At 33.2% G+C, this 15,560-nt stretch overlaps 1 protein-coding gene across 1 annotated transcript; it reads right to left on the minus strand.

The window, feature by feature from the left end:
* Window positions 1-4,484: 4,484 nt before the first annotated feature.
* Window positions 4,485-7,230, minus strand: LOC107920247 (uncharacterized). The gene has a single exon (XM_041109101.1). The coding sequence runs from the start codon at window positions 6,770-6,772 to the stop codon at window positions 4,616-4,618; it is 2,157 nt and encodes a 718-aa protein (XP_040965035.1). The 5' UTR covers window positions 6,773-7,230; the 3' UTR covers window positions 4,485-4,615.
* Window positions 7,231-15,560: the final 8,330 nt, after the last annotated feature.

Below are 15,560 nucleotides of genomic sequence, written 5' to 3' on the forward strand. Positions count from 1 at the left end.
CATGATACTTGGTAGACAAATAAAAAATAAAATTTGAAACAAAGGGAAGTTACTAAAATATGATTGCTTTAAAGTGTGTAGAGCATTTTGCCTAAATTTTTAAAATACTTCCAAGATACAACAAAATCTTCAATATTTCAAACAAAACTTAAAAAATACTAATACAAAAATTCTTTATATCCTTTGTTTTATAAAATAACTTTACATAAACTTGTACTGATCAATAATTATAATTTATTAAATCTTTTTACTGCTAATATTATAAACTATTAACAATAATTGGCCCAATCCAATTGTCATCGGCCAAGCTTGTGAATCTGATTACTCGACTCCCCGAACTTGGAAACCATTTATAGGTACGAGGTTGTTTTGATTATTTCAAATCCTGCAAACGAGTCCTTGAGGAAGAACCATTAGGACATGTGTCTTAAGATTAATTAATTAATAAAAATTTTACATGTTTATCATTACTCTTTGTTTCACGTCCTCATTGGTTTTACATGAAAAGGGAATGGTTAAATAAATATTGATTCATTAATTACTTAAAGTTTAATTAATATAAAGTTTCGTAACAAAATTTATTTTGTAATGCATAATACAACTTATATTAGAAGAAAATTTTAATGGGTCATTGTGAGACTTATTCATGGGCTGAATTACTCGCCTAGGCTCGAGGGCCCGCTTGAAATTTGAGAGGGTTTGAGTAAAAATATTAGACCTAAAAAATAGGCAATAAAAATAGGCCCGTTTTTAAGTTTATAATACTTTATATTATGTTATTTTTATATATTATGTAATTTATAACACATTAAAAAAATAAACCTCTACTAAATATATAATACTACTCTAATGTAAATATTAAAATAATGTTAAGATGACTATATAAAAATGTCAATAAATAAAAAAATATTAAATATTAAATTAAAATAATATAAATATTTTTAAAAAAATAAAAATAATACGGGCAGGCTTAAAATGGGCTTGAGTTAGTCTTTTACAAATATGGGTGGACTTGGGCTAAATTTTAGGCCCATATTTTGGGTCGAGCCGGGCTTGAGCAAGCATAAATTATATTAATATCATGCTTAGGCTCGGCCTGAACTTGACTCGACTTAGAATATTTACCTTGTCAATTAAGATTTTTAAAATTGTAATTGTTTAATTATTCTAATACTTGTGGCAAATAACATTAATGAGTAAAAGCTATATATGCAATCCATGTTGTGTGGATATGTAATCTTAGCCTAAATAAACCCCATGTGCGTGTGTTTGTTGGTTATAATTAGATCTCTCTAATTTCTAATGCTATTAATAAATTAAATTTTAAGCACTTTGTTATAGAGTTATTTTGTTAATAAAGGAAATGATTTCGACAAGCTTGATTATTAAAAAGGTAATGAGAGATTGGGTGGTATGTGTTGAAACACATAGTTGCTGATTGGTTTAAACTTATGTGTTGAATGGAAGTGCTAGGCTCTAATGGCTACTTTGGATGCCATTATCTTTAATCCAAAATACAACAAGTGAACCCATGTTTTTTTACTCTCCAAAAATAAAGACTAGAACACTCACCCCCTAAGAATTTAGGTTGTAAACACAAACTGCTTACTCTCAAATGCACTCACATAAATATGTTCATCAGTGAATATTGAAGTGTTCTCTATGCTCTTATCTAAAACCTATACAAGTCTCTCAATAGAAAGAGATTTTTGAGACTTGCTAACATATTAGAGATCAATTACAATAGAACCTCTTAATTATAGAAACTACAAAATAGTCAAAAACAATACACCAATAAATACATAAGAAAAGTGGATTGTTGTAGATTCTTTCTTCAATGATATCTTCAATGCGATATCGATTTGTTCTCCACAATCCAAAGGGTTTAATTACTTGATTTTGAACCAATCCAATCTTCAAGGGCAATTGCTTTAAATGAATTAGTCTTCAAAGTCGAGCTTCCATACATATTATTTGGTTTCAATAAATTGTAACTTTAAATATGACAAGTGACATCCTGTCGTAGTGATGATGAAAATGATCACTTTTGATTGACACTTAACAGGTCACGTAAAAAACTTGCCTCAAATCCACCAAAAAAGAAAATATTTGCCTCCACGTTATGTGTGATGTTGGTATCTAATTGATTTATCAAAGAGTATTGAACTTATTTTTACATTGATGATCAAACTCATGTGATTAGATTCTCATCGTATTGTTTTTTTTTTATAAATTCTATTTGCAACCTTTTGAAGTTTTAGTTTTAAATTTTAATTTTAAAATCCCGGGTTTTTTACAAAATTATTATAAAAAAATAAAAAATAACCAAAATATTATAACTTTTTTTTATTTACCAAAATATTATAAAAAAATTTATTTATCAAAATATACCAAAAAAAAACAAAAAACAGAAAAAAAAAATCTGACACAGCCTGATCAGGCCAATCACATTGGAGGCACCAAAGGTGCCAATGAGATTGGCGGCACTAATGGTGCCAAAGGACTAAAATATAACTTTCTACAGTTTTAAGGACTTGATATGCAAATTTATCATTTTAAATTTTGAAAGTAAAATAATAAATAAGGAGGGCTTAGAAGGCAATTAGCCACATTTTAATTTTAGTGCGCAAGCAATTTACTTTCAAAATTCAAAATGGTAAATTTGCATGTCAAGTCCTTAAAACTGCAGAAAGTTACATTTTAGTCCTTTGGCACCATTGGTGCCGCCCATCTCTTTGGCACCATTGGTGTCGTCAATCTCATTGGCACCTTTGGTGCCTCCAATGTGATTGGCCTGATCAGGCTGTGTCAGGTTTTTTTTTCTATTTTTTGTTTTTTTTGTATATTTTGGTAAATAAAAAAAAATTTATAATATTTTGGTAAATAAAAAAATTATAATATTTTGATTATTTTTTATTTTTATAATAATTTTATAAAAAACCCTAAAATCCCCTTTCATTTTTACTAACTTGTTTTACCAAAGAAATATAATTACCAAACCTCTATCTGAATTCAACCATGCTGATTACTACATACAAATTTAATATTTTTAAGTAAAAGTTTATTTTTATTAGACTTGGACCCACCAATTTATCTGATGCAACCGGGATTGATGTAGCTTGCTGATTCACATGGTAACGTAGTGATTGGAGGGATAATGGACGACATGAAGCAGGCCAGTGTCTATTCTGGTGACTCTGCCTACTCGATTCCCACTCAAACTATCCCACCTTCTTGCTTAGATACCATAAGGTCATCGACTACAAAATTGGCTGAGAGTCTAAATGTATCTGGGCTCATGAACTGCCACTATGCGATCCCAGCATCTGGTGGGGTTTTCAGGCAAATCCCCTAGCTTCTCGTACTGTAACATTTGTTTCCAAGGCAACTGGGTACCCATAGGATAAATATGCTGCTCTTGTTATGCCTGGGAAGTCGCTCAATGATTTAGGTTTTACAAAAGAGGTGACACCGAAACATGTATTAGGCCCTCAGCTTCAGTGACTTACTTAACCAAATCCCATCTTGAAAGAATAGCGAATTCATTCTTGAGACTGGGATTTAAAATTGTTTCTAACAATTAGGACAGCTCATTTGGTTGAACTCAAAGGGTATCCCAGTGGAAGGGGCGCTGAAATTGTACCAAGGGCAACCACATGCGGCTGATATGATTGCTAGCGGCCAGATACACTTGATGGTTATCACAAGTTTGATCAAACCCATGGCCGGCAATTGAGGAGAATGACTCTTGCTTACAAGCATTCACCAATAATCACTACTGTCGAGGGAGCCTTGGCTACTGCAGTCAGGCAATTCCAAGCACAATTAACATGATTGCAGTTCACAACTTCTTCAATACCCAGGTAAAATAAAATGCGGTAGTTTCACTTTTAACTTCTTTTTGGGTTTTCTTTAATAAAACTTTGTCATTGTCTTTACCTTAAAAAGAATAAGCAGGGAGGCCCATGGTGAGATGAAAAACATGGTCTGTGAAAAGGCTGAAAATCTCTGTTACTAACCAAAAAAAAAAAAAGGTAAGCACTAACTTCGTTGTCTTGAAATTTGATGATGATGACAATGCATGGCATGATTAACATGTGAGATACCTTACTTTTTTTAAGTAGTTGTTGAAGTTTTTTATGAGAAATCATGTGCTCCTTAGCTTAATGGTAGTGAATTTCAAAGCAATTTTCTAGTTTTCATCATTTCTCAAGTTGATTTTGAAGGGGTTAATTTTAATTTCTTGATTAGAGCAATTGTGGAGCTTGAAGGACCAAGATTGACAACATCTTTTAAACAAACCCAAATTACAAAGAAGTCATGAATTGGACTGTCAAATCATCTGTTAAACCATTATTTTCATTGCCTCCACCATGAAAGCAATGTAACGGCTCAAAATTGACATCTGGTGGAGCCTCTGCCAGCCTATTGGTAACATGCAATTCTTTCATCCATCATCTTCAGGTTGCCAAACAAATACTATGGAAAACAAACAAATACAATTTATTTACAGAGCATAGAAGATACTGTTCAAATTGGACAAAAAACCCCTACATCATTTACTCCTACAACTTACCAGTTTACCACAAACACTTTTTTAACCTTTGACTACTTTTTACCCAACTCGGCTCATCAAAACCCCGCCAACTCCAACTGAAGTCGGCTCCAGCTTCCTATTCTTCCAAAAGCAAGCATCAGGTGCTAGCTTAGCCGATGACCTCCTCGGCTCAGACTTGCAGCGCGTGAGCGGAAACGGCTCATACCCTTTACCTCCAACAAGCTTGTGCTCCATCATTGTAGTCTTTGATCCGCCGCTGCCAGCTCCATTGACAGCTTCTGCACCCGCCGTATCCATAGGCGGAGCAGCCGGGAAAGAGCAAGAAGAGCGAGGTGGCTGTGAAAAAATAGGGAGAGGATTGGAGTCAACGCTGATTCTTCTTTTGGGCTCATCTCCACTGTCCTTTGGTTTGACTACTTGTTGCTTTCTCTTCTCTGGTAACCATCTGATGAAATCTGTGCTGCACACCCAAGTCTCCTTGGATACCTCCATTGACAGCTTTGGTTCGCACATCATTAATAGTAAACAATCTGGCAATAACTTATCTTGACTCTCACTCTCCTTTGACTCGTTTTCCGGGTCGGTTTCCGGGTATTCAAGTTCGGATCTTTCTTGGCTTGTCTCACCTTCTTCTTCCTCCTCCACTGTTGAATCCTCTCCTTCATCCTCTTCAGCTTTTGTTTGTTCTTCCCTTTCTTCCTCTCCATTTCCATTAACATTTTCCTCTTCAGCTAGGTGCAGCTCTTCAATGGCAGCTTCATTCTCAAGACTCAATGGAACTTCAGTCAAAGTTTGTTCTTTTGATGTTGGTTCTTGCGGGTCTTCTTCCACTTCATGTTCATCTTCATGTTCATGTTCTTGATCTTGATACTCTATACTTGTTTCTTCTGCAACTCCAGTACTTCCATTCTTCACCAAAACGGATTCAACCTCTGTTTCAGCTTCTGCTTCTGCTTCAGTTTCTGGGATTTCTTCTTGTTCTTCATTTGCTTCACAATACACATACATGTCACTAACTTCACTTACTTGATGTTCCATTTCTTGCTCAAATTTTACTTCCCTTTCTTCTCTTTCAACTTCCAAAGTATCCTCTTGGACCAGCTCATGTTCTTCCACCTCCCCTTCCCTTTCATTTCCATCCTCCTCTCCTTCATCGTCATGTTCATCTTTAGGCACTGGAGTTTCCCAAAACTTATTAGCAAGGGCAGCCATTTTAACAGGATCAGATCTACATCTCATCAACAACAATGCATTCTTAGGTGGTATACATATGCTCACTCTAGCAGCTGCTTCATCATCATCATCACCCTTATTTTCATTAGCAAAATCATTTATTTCAATATCTTCAAAGACATGTCTCCTTTGACTACTTCGCATCATCATCATCTCACTACTTTCCCTTCTCTCATCATCTTCCCCACCACCAACAACCAACTCAATCTCCCTCTCTTTCCCTTCCCCTTCTTGAACTGCCACAAGCCACCTTGTAAAAACAGCCCCACAAGAAGACCTCCCATTTCCATTCTTATTCCCATTCCCAACATTAGCACTAGATCCTCTTGTTTTCCCTTCTTTATCCCTTTGGTTAGCCATACAAGAAGACCTGCAAGGTAGAAAACAATTAAACTCAGCCCCAAATGCCCTCAATGCTTCACAAATAGTCAATGGCAAATGCACCCATTTCTTGCACTCTTGCTGCTGCTGATGATGGCTGCTATTACTGCTCAAAAAATGACCCATGTTGTAATCCTGAGAGCTACTTGAATCAAGACTGTTGCCTCCATTGTTATGATCCACTTTTCTGAAACTAACTTCTCCCCTTCTTTTAGATCTACAAGCTCTAAATTTTTTGCCCTGTTTCTTGGTCTTCACTCTAACTTGACCTATGCAAGTAACCTTAGGTGAAGAAGGCTCAGGGTTGTCAAAACCGGAGCCTCTCTTTTTGCCACTATTTGTAGGGAACATTGGTGAAGCTTGACCACCTTTCATGCTACCATTATTTCTCAACCTCCTACTGAGTGATGAAGAGAGAGAGATATGTGAAGAAGATTCCCTAGAGCGACCAGGACTAAGGATGGACTTGGAAGAGATTTTCATGGATGAAGAAGAAGAAAGGCGTGAAGTGAAACAAATGAAGAGCTCACTTGTTGTGTTGTTGCCACTAGTGCTACTGTTGTTGATGCTAGTACTTCGATGGGGCCTCTCAGGATCCATTATTACTTTTTTGCTTGATCTACAGATTCCTTTTCTGGTGTGTGTGTGCGTGGATGGTCAATGAATTAGGAGTAAGGGGGGAGTTATTTGGTTGTTTGATAGTTGAAGTGGTGGGCTGCAAACTGCAAAGCTTGACAGATAGAAAAGATTAATGGAAGAGAGAGAGAGATGAAAGCAAAGCAAATGAAATGAAATGAAGGAAGAGAGGGTTTAATGGAAGATGACGAAATGTTGTTTTGTCTTTTGCAGAGTGTTGTGTTGGGTTTTCTTTCTGGTTCCCCATGGGGGGCATGGGTGTTAGTGTGTTTTCCTTTTTCATTTAATAATTTTCTTTTGATCATTAAAATGGTTGTTTAAGGCTTCAAGTTTTTACCATGGGTAAATTGCATAGTTGGTTACTCAATTTTCAAAAATTTTCATTTTGGGTGTCAAAAAATAAAAATTTTCACTTTTAAACACTATCATTAAAGTCAATTTTCATTTCAGTTACATGTCGTTAATTCAATGTTAAAGTCAATTTTTATTTCAGTTACATATCGTTAATTCAATGTTATTGTACATTCACTTAGCAAGTTTTTATTTTGGTCACTTTTTTTTTTATCTTTTTAAGTTACTTATAATTTTTAGAATTAATTTTAGTTTATTTACTAAAAAAAACTTGAGTTTATAAGGAAAAACTTAATTTTTACATGGAAAAACTTGATTTTACATTAAAAAATTTATTTACCTTTAATTTCCTTCATTTTTTCCTTTTTCAAAATTAGGTTTAGTTTTTTTTCCAATAAAAAGAAAAAAACTTACGATTGTACAGGGTGTTAATAGGGTTTTATAGAAAAACTTGGATCTTTACAAGAAAAAATAATTTTATTTTTTAAAATTATTTAATTTTTTTATTTTCTAGAATTAATTTTAAACTTTTCCCCGGTAAAAGGAAATTTTTGGGGGAGGGGTTTATAAGGAATTATCTTAGTTTTTATAGGGAAAAATTGGGTTTTTACATGAAAAGCATTTTATCTTTTTCATTTTCTTTTATCCCTATTTTAAAAATAATTTTAGTTTTTTTTTTCCAAAAACATGAAAAATTATAGGCTTTTACCGGAAAAAATACTAGTTTTTACATGAAAAAGCCTGAGCTTTTATAAGGAATTGAGTTATAGGGAAAAACTTAGGTTTCATCTCTTCAGTTGAATAACTCAATTCTTTATAAAGATTAAGAGTTTTTTTTAAATAAAATTAATTTTAAAAAATGAGTGATCAAAATAAAAATATTTATTAAAGTTAGGTAACTAAAATGAGTATACAATAACAATGAAGTCACACAGATAATTAAAATGAAAATATTTTTTAACGATAATACCTAAAATAAAAATAAATTTTTACCGGAATATTTAAAATGAAAATTTTTAGTTTTTGATGCTCAAAATGAAAGTCGTGAAAGTTTAGTCACCATTATCTTAATTTTTATCTAATCATGGATGAAAAAGAATATGATAAACCGAACCTTTTAATTCGACATATTGCGCATGTATAGATTGAAAATTTTCAAATTAATAAAAAGATTTTATTCAAATTTTTAAAAAATAAATCAAATAAATTAGTAAATCAATTAGATATTTTTTAATTTTTTTAATTTCTCAAGTGTATATTAGAAATCACATAATTATTTATTTATGCAATATAAAAAAATAAAATTATTTTTTTAACATTAATCTCATTGTAGGTTTTTATTATATCTGCTCTTTTTTTATACAATGCTTAAAACTACTTATAGTCCCTCCCAACCCTTAAATATAAGGAGATGAACCCACACTCTCCTACACTGACAATAATGTCGATACCAATCAAACTATTTTTAGTGGTGAATTGACATAAAAACCAGAGTCAAAGAAAAGGAAGTGTTGGTATTTCTTTTATGTTATGTTTTTCCCTTTTTAAAGAGAAAGACCGTAAGGGTGAAATATCATAACCCAAACTAAAGCGTATCTAAGGTGGATAATTTTTGAATAATCCAAATCAGACGAAATATTCACATTTTCATCAAGGGATCAATAATCAATGAGCACAACGAAAGGAAATAACAGCAAACTAATGTCACAAAGTACGTGCCTCCTCAATGTTTTGGGTATAAACAAACAAATCCAAACTACTACTATTAAGTTTGTTAACAATTGCTAAACAATTTGACTCAACAATCATGTGTGAAAGTTCAACTCCCTAGCCATCTTGAGGACATTAACAATAGCATGTGCCTCCATCGATTGAGAATTAAAGGCACCCTCAAGTTGTCGAACACAACTTATGCACACCATGCCCTCCGAGTCACGAACCACTATTTCGAAGGTCCTCAATCGTTCTCTAGCTTGCCATGCCGCATCAATATTGATCTTCAATTGCACACCGTACGGGGCCTCTCACCTCTCGATCCTCGATCCCCTAGGCAAAAAGGGTACACATAAGAGGTTGTAAACCTTGAAGTCTCTATGGAGGGTCCAAGCGAGAATCAAAGCATCTTGCGAGGTTATAGTCTTTCCTTGGATGATCTCCAAGTTCCTCGCCCCCTATAGCTGCCATAGAACCACCAAAATTCTTTTGAAAGCCTCCTTGTCGAGCTTTCTCATAGCAAACTCCAACCTATCATCGCTCTGCAAAAGGAGGCATTTAATAAAAGGACAATCACAAATGGCATGAATAAGATCCTCTTTCAAGCCACCACACATCTCCTACACTGGTGTTCATTAGCCAAAGAGAAAGGGACGCACTTCACAGCTGCCAAAAGAATCTCATGGCTCTATCCATCCAAATAACTTGATCTTGGGTAGGGTACAAATTTCCTTATAGTAAGCCCCATGTGTGTCATGCCCCCAACAAATTAAGAACGAGCCTATTTATAACCAAACCTAATCGGGTAAACCTCATTCAGTACTGCATGACCCCATACCAAGATATCATCACTATAATTGCCACAAATGGAAATAGCCAAACAAAATTCAATCGACATGGTTACCATCCAATAAAATTCGAATTAAATTCTCATTCCATCTAGAGTCACCTTCCACCAAAAAAAAAAATAATATGAAAGATAGAAAATTAAGATTCAACACTTTTTAAAACATGATAAATTGTTTAATTTTTTTTTCACAGTTATTTTAAAATATAACATGTCTGAACCCATGTGATGACCAAATGGTCAAAGGTGTTCATTACCTCAGATGTAGTCTGAATTAGAATCGAGTTAATCACGTTTATTGTTCGGACTTTGTTCTGTTATTATAATTCACCAAAAAAAAATAACACGTCTAACATTTCTTAACATTCAACCTTATAATCATAAGGTTAAGGAATTAAAGGTTCATAAATACAAAGCAACTTTAACAAACCAATAACTTTTTTCCGTGAGACTTTCAAATGAAAACCAATTCAGCATAAAGAATAACAAGCATGCATCATAAGTTAAAGAAGAGGTCCAGCAACCAAACACTCATTCTACACCAATATGCCCCCTTCATGGCAGCCAGTGCGCAACAACATTAAGCAGCTAGCGTAAGAGCATATTACAAATGAAATGGAAGTCTACATCAATTTGCTTCATTCTGTTGTGATCATTGCAGTAGACGGTGGGAGATCTCTGTAGTGGCATACGAAGTTCGTCTAACAAGTTTTTTTACCCTAGTAGCTTGGTGACAACATTTGCAATAACATAGAATGTAGGTTGAGGTCCTGATGAGATGAAACTATGACGATAGGTATCATGAAGGTACCTAAGTACCCCATTTGCTGCTTTCCTATATGTAACCCAAAGGATGCATGCATGTATTGGGAAAGTTTGTTCATGGAGAAATTGATGTTTACTAATTACACTTGGTCAAAAAAAGTGTCAATTACATGATGAAAATGAGTTGCATCAATCGAGGGTGCACCATCTGTGAAAAGTCTTCGTGTTGCTCATGAGGGTCTTGGTTAGGCTACATTTATTCATGTTTTCTTCAGCTCTTAGTTCCTTGACATGGTTTGTTTGGGAGAGAATTATCCCACTGACCTATGCGAAAAATCTCTATGTTGCTCATGGAGGTCTTGATCAGGCTGCATTTATCCATGTTTTCTCCAGCTTGTAACTCCTTGTCATGGTTTGTTTAGGAGAGAATTATTTCGATAAACTGCCATAGAATCTCAACACCCAAACTATGGTTCAAGGAACCAAGGCCTTTAATTGAAAACCTTGCCGCTAAGTAAAGATACGGCATTGACGACAAGAAAGTTGATTAGCAACATTTTTATAGTTATTCGTTTTCCATCTTTCATATCCGAAGAAAAATTTTCATGCAATTTTTTTCATCTTTTGGTGTTTTATATTTAGAGAAAGAATGTTATATAAATTTAAACTTTTTTCTGTGCCATATTTAATATTATATAGCTTTCATAGGCCACATATCAATTCTCTGGCATGTTAGAAAAATGCACCACCAACGTGGGCAGGTGGTCTAATAAAACGGTGGACAATAGAAACTTGAGGAGGAATTGACAAAAGTGATAAAGAGATATGGTGAGTGAAAATGAATTGGTCTTGGCCTTGGGGTGAGTGAGCGAGTCGATGGGGGAACAAATCAATCACCATCCGTGTGTGTGTGCCCTCTTTTCTCTTTCCTTTTTCTTTGCCAAACTTCCTTTTAGTCGATCCAACAAAACAATGAGAGAAACTACCCACTTTTTGGTGTATAAATCAGATGCAAATCGAAGTACGTGGCCAACTCTGTTTTGAAATGATTTTTTCTTTTAAATCAAATTAAAAAGGCAAATTTGATGAATATTTATCTCATCGCATTCATTCTATTATCTTTTAGAAGTGAATTTTTCAACAAGATAATAATAATTTTTATAAGTACTTTTCATTCCGGTCCACCCAATGTATAATATTTTGGGGGTGGAATTGGGGCTTTTTTTTTTTTTATGGTGGAAAATGACAATGGGTACACCCAGGATGGGAATAGCAACGCATGCATTTAACTCCTCCTTTTCTATGATCAAATTTTCATTCATTCTCGTTCATGGTCATTACTTTTTTCTTTTTAAGGTATTCTAAAAGCTATATCGATTAAATAAAAAATTAAATCAACTAACGCTCTTAAAAATAAATTAAAGAGTTTTAAAGCCACTCACGAATCTATTGTATTTGACTTTCGTGGTAAGGAAGAAGATGCCCGTGTCATTTGGGTGAGGATCGTTACCTTAAGCAAGGATTTTCGTACTCATAACATGGTTAACAAGCCGGTGCTGCCGTTATCCCCTATTCCAAAGAAGTGGGAGAAGCCTTTAAGAGGCTTTGTTATTGGTGGGGGCTATGGTTTCAAAAATGAGGAGATGACGGGTGACTGGGCTAAACTCTATGCCTTCGAAGAGAGCCTCAAGATTGCTAGATTGCTGAATATTACAAAAGTCACCTTCGAAACAGATTGTGCCGGCCTCGCGAATAGAATTAAGAAGCATCAATGAATGCTTTCAAAATATGGATATGTTTTATAATGCAGTTGTAAATTGGGCGAATCGTAATTGTAATAAGGTGGATTATGCAATTTCTAATGAGGGTCATTTGGTTTTTGGTATGGATTACCTACGGTGATTCATAATTTTGTAATTGATGATGCTATTAATTGAAGGATGACTGACTTAGGTATTTTTGTCAAAAACAGATTCTATTGTATTTGACAAATATCTCATTTACTCTTTCAAGTAACTCTAATTGTACAATAGATTATACTTCACGATTGAGGCTCACGCCCTACTTTCTTCCCTTTATAAACACTCCCTTAATAGGAGAGTAGACCAACACGAGAACACAAGCAGCAAAACTCCCCTTCCCAATCCTTCTAAAATTCCCAACCAAGCGATTTCTCACACCTTTCACAATGAAAATCGTCATTATCTTACTAATTTTGAACATCCTCATAATGTGAACTGCATTTTTATACCTCCATTCTTAAATATTATTTAAGAAACATTGAACTTATTGTAATTCAATACTATTTAATATTTAATGCCTCATCACGTTCAAGCAACCGTTTTATTACTACGCTTAGTTGTGAGTTAACTTAGTCATTAGCTAGCTCAGCATAAGCTATTACTTTAGAAGAAATAACATTAAAAATAAATATTAAAATATATTAATGAGGTCTTGGGTGTTGTTTACTTAATACTGAGTTTTATCATGTATAAATTTTCTATGTAGAGTTTCATAATGTGCAATAATTATATATAGATCTCTAATTTCTTTCTACGTGAATTTTAGTTTGGTTCTTAATTTATTTATATTTTACATTAATTTAAAATTTTATTTTGTAATTACTTATAGGTATATTTGTGATTGTGAACTCTCTAAAAAATAAATATTAGAATAATCGTTAATTAAAACTAATAATATTCCAAGTTAAGCTCCTAACATCAATTTTGAAATGTATGGTTTATAAATGCAATGAACCAAAAATGTCGCATGTGGAGAAAAAGCAAGAGAAAATTGTGGGCACGAAAACCATGAGCTGTGGAAAGAATTAAAAGTAAAATCCAAGTGGTGGGTGTCGTCTGGCAGTGCCAGTGAGGCGGAGAATCTCATTTAAACAGCGCCTATTTGGCACCCTACTTCAGTTAAAATTCAACTGAAATAGCTCATCCAAACGGATAATTGTGGAAGAGTAAATTCGCCTACCGGATCACCAAATCTCAACCATAGCCTATTTCCCTACTCGCATCGCATGTCATTTTAGCTTAATTTATTTTGCAAGCCAACCTCTCTTTTCTTTCTCCAAAAAGGAAATTAGATGCATAGCGTAACAAAATCAAGTCAAGAACCATATATATTGCATTCTAACTTATCAGTTAGCAATAATGTTGGTAATAGGTCGGTTGGGGTCGAGTTTCGGTTTTTAAAAAGTTTTCAAGTTTAGTCTCATTTTAATTCAGTTAGTTCAAAAAGCTTATTTCACTATTAAAAAATAAAAAAAATTTAAACATATATTTTTTAATTGATATTTTATAATAAAATTTAATTTTAAAATATTTTATTATTATTTAAATTGAATTTGGGCCGAGCTAACCTGAGATACAAAAATTCTTGTTCAAGCCCAACCCTTAGACAAGTCTAGTTAGCAATAAGGGTTCAACACTGCTAAAGGTTAGTTTATTATTGAGGATGAAAAGCGCTGTGAAAATGAATTTTTAAAAAGTATTTTTAGAAATATTGATAGTGTTTACCATTTTTGTCTAAAATTTCTTAAGAAGATAAAATATCAATTTTAGACATAGTGTTGTAAAATAAAAGATTGAACGGGGGATAAAAATGTAACTTCATTGAAAAACACTTCTCTAAAAGCCAAAAACTAAAAGCTAAAAATTTTGGCTTTTTAACTTGGATTAAAATACTTTTAAAATCAAGGTTTGATTCAAAAATATGCTTATTTACCAAAAAATTTTATTTGAAATCAAGGTTTGGATTGAAAAGTACTTTTCAACCTCAATGATAAACAACACCTAAGACAAGTATTACAAATATTAAAAGGTCTAGATAAACAAAGAACATTCAAGGAAGAAGGAAGTTGGAAGTTACTCCCTAAACGAGCAAGCACATTGATGGATTGGTTCCTTTCTCGAAAGACATGCTTTCATAAACTAACAGAGCATCCTACACTCATCCATCAAGGGAGACAAAAAAACAGGATTAACAATATTAGAATTACACAATAATTGAATAACAGTAGTCACATCAACTTTAGCTAATTAAAATCCATCTCTAACAACTCAGGGCTTAACTTGAACATTAGTATGACTTGAAATATGTTTGAAATTAACCTATTATCCAACTCCTATAAAGAAATAATAATTAATCAATTAGACATTGATTAAAATTATAATTAAAAATAATTAATTTTTTATTTAATCTTATAAAATTTAAAAAAATTGACTTGAAAGTGCAATGATAGAGGAATAATGAGGGAGTTTGGGTTTTGACCAAAGAAGAAAACTAAAAGACAAAAGAAGTATTCAAATATAGGTTTAGATTTCTTTTAATAGAAGAGTGATAAATAAAAGGCATTAAAGTACATGATTCTAAATAATCAAAGCCCAATTCAAGGTTAAGCCAACTGTAAATGTCTCAAAAAGGAAGTGTGTGGAGTTTGATCCAAAATTCATGTTAGGTGGGGTAGTCAAGTCAATCTTTGGTAATGTGGTTCAAGATTAGGTGGTCCAATGTTTGGACCACAGCTTCTGAGTTGGTCATTTGGGACTAAGGTTAGGTTAGTGGGGCTAAGACGTCAAACTTAGGTAATCGGCTTCGGCTTGTTAGGGTTATAGGCGATGATTGGTTTTGGATCCAATGATTCACCACCCGCTTCATTATATTATATGTATCTAGACCACTAGGCTCGAAGTTATGCATGAAAAGTGAGAATATTTGTGTAAAAATATAAGTTTAAAAAATAAGTTTAGGTAAAAAAATAAGTCGAGCCTTAGGTAAGCCTTTTTGGTCCAACCCAGTTTGAATATGAAAAGAAAATTATTATTTTTGTATTGTTTTTTTTACTATTTTCTTATTGTTTTTTCACTATTTTGCTATCATTTCACAATTATATTGTTACTATTTTGTTGTTATTATTTAAATATTGTATAACTCTTGTTTTATTATTAATTTTATTACTATTTTAAAAGCATTTGCTTATTAAGTTGCACTTATCTTAGTGTTTTTTAATTATACATATTTTTTTAATTTATTTTCAATTTGTTGGGAAACATTTATTTTAATGTT

The sequence above is a fragment of the Gossypium hirsutum genome, chromosome D13 (assembly GCF_007990345.1).
Source record: "Gossypium hirsutum isolate 1008001.06 chromosome D13, Gossypium_hirsutum_v2.1, whole genome shotgun sequence".
Classification (NCBI taxonomy): domain Eukaryota; kingdom Viridiplantae; phylum Streptophyta; class Magnoliopsida; order Malvales; family Malvaceae; genus Gossypium; species Gossypium hirsutum.

What these genes read in the sequence shown, in the direction of transcription:
- LOC107920247 (XM_041109101.1), bottom strand. Translation starts at nt 6,772, where the DNA reads ATGGATCCTGAGAGGCCCCATCGAAGTACTAGCATCAACAACAGTAGC.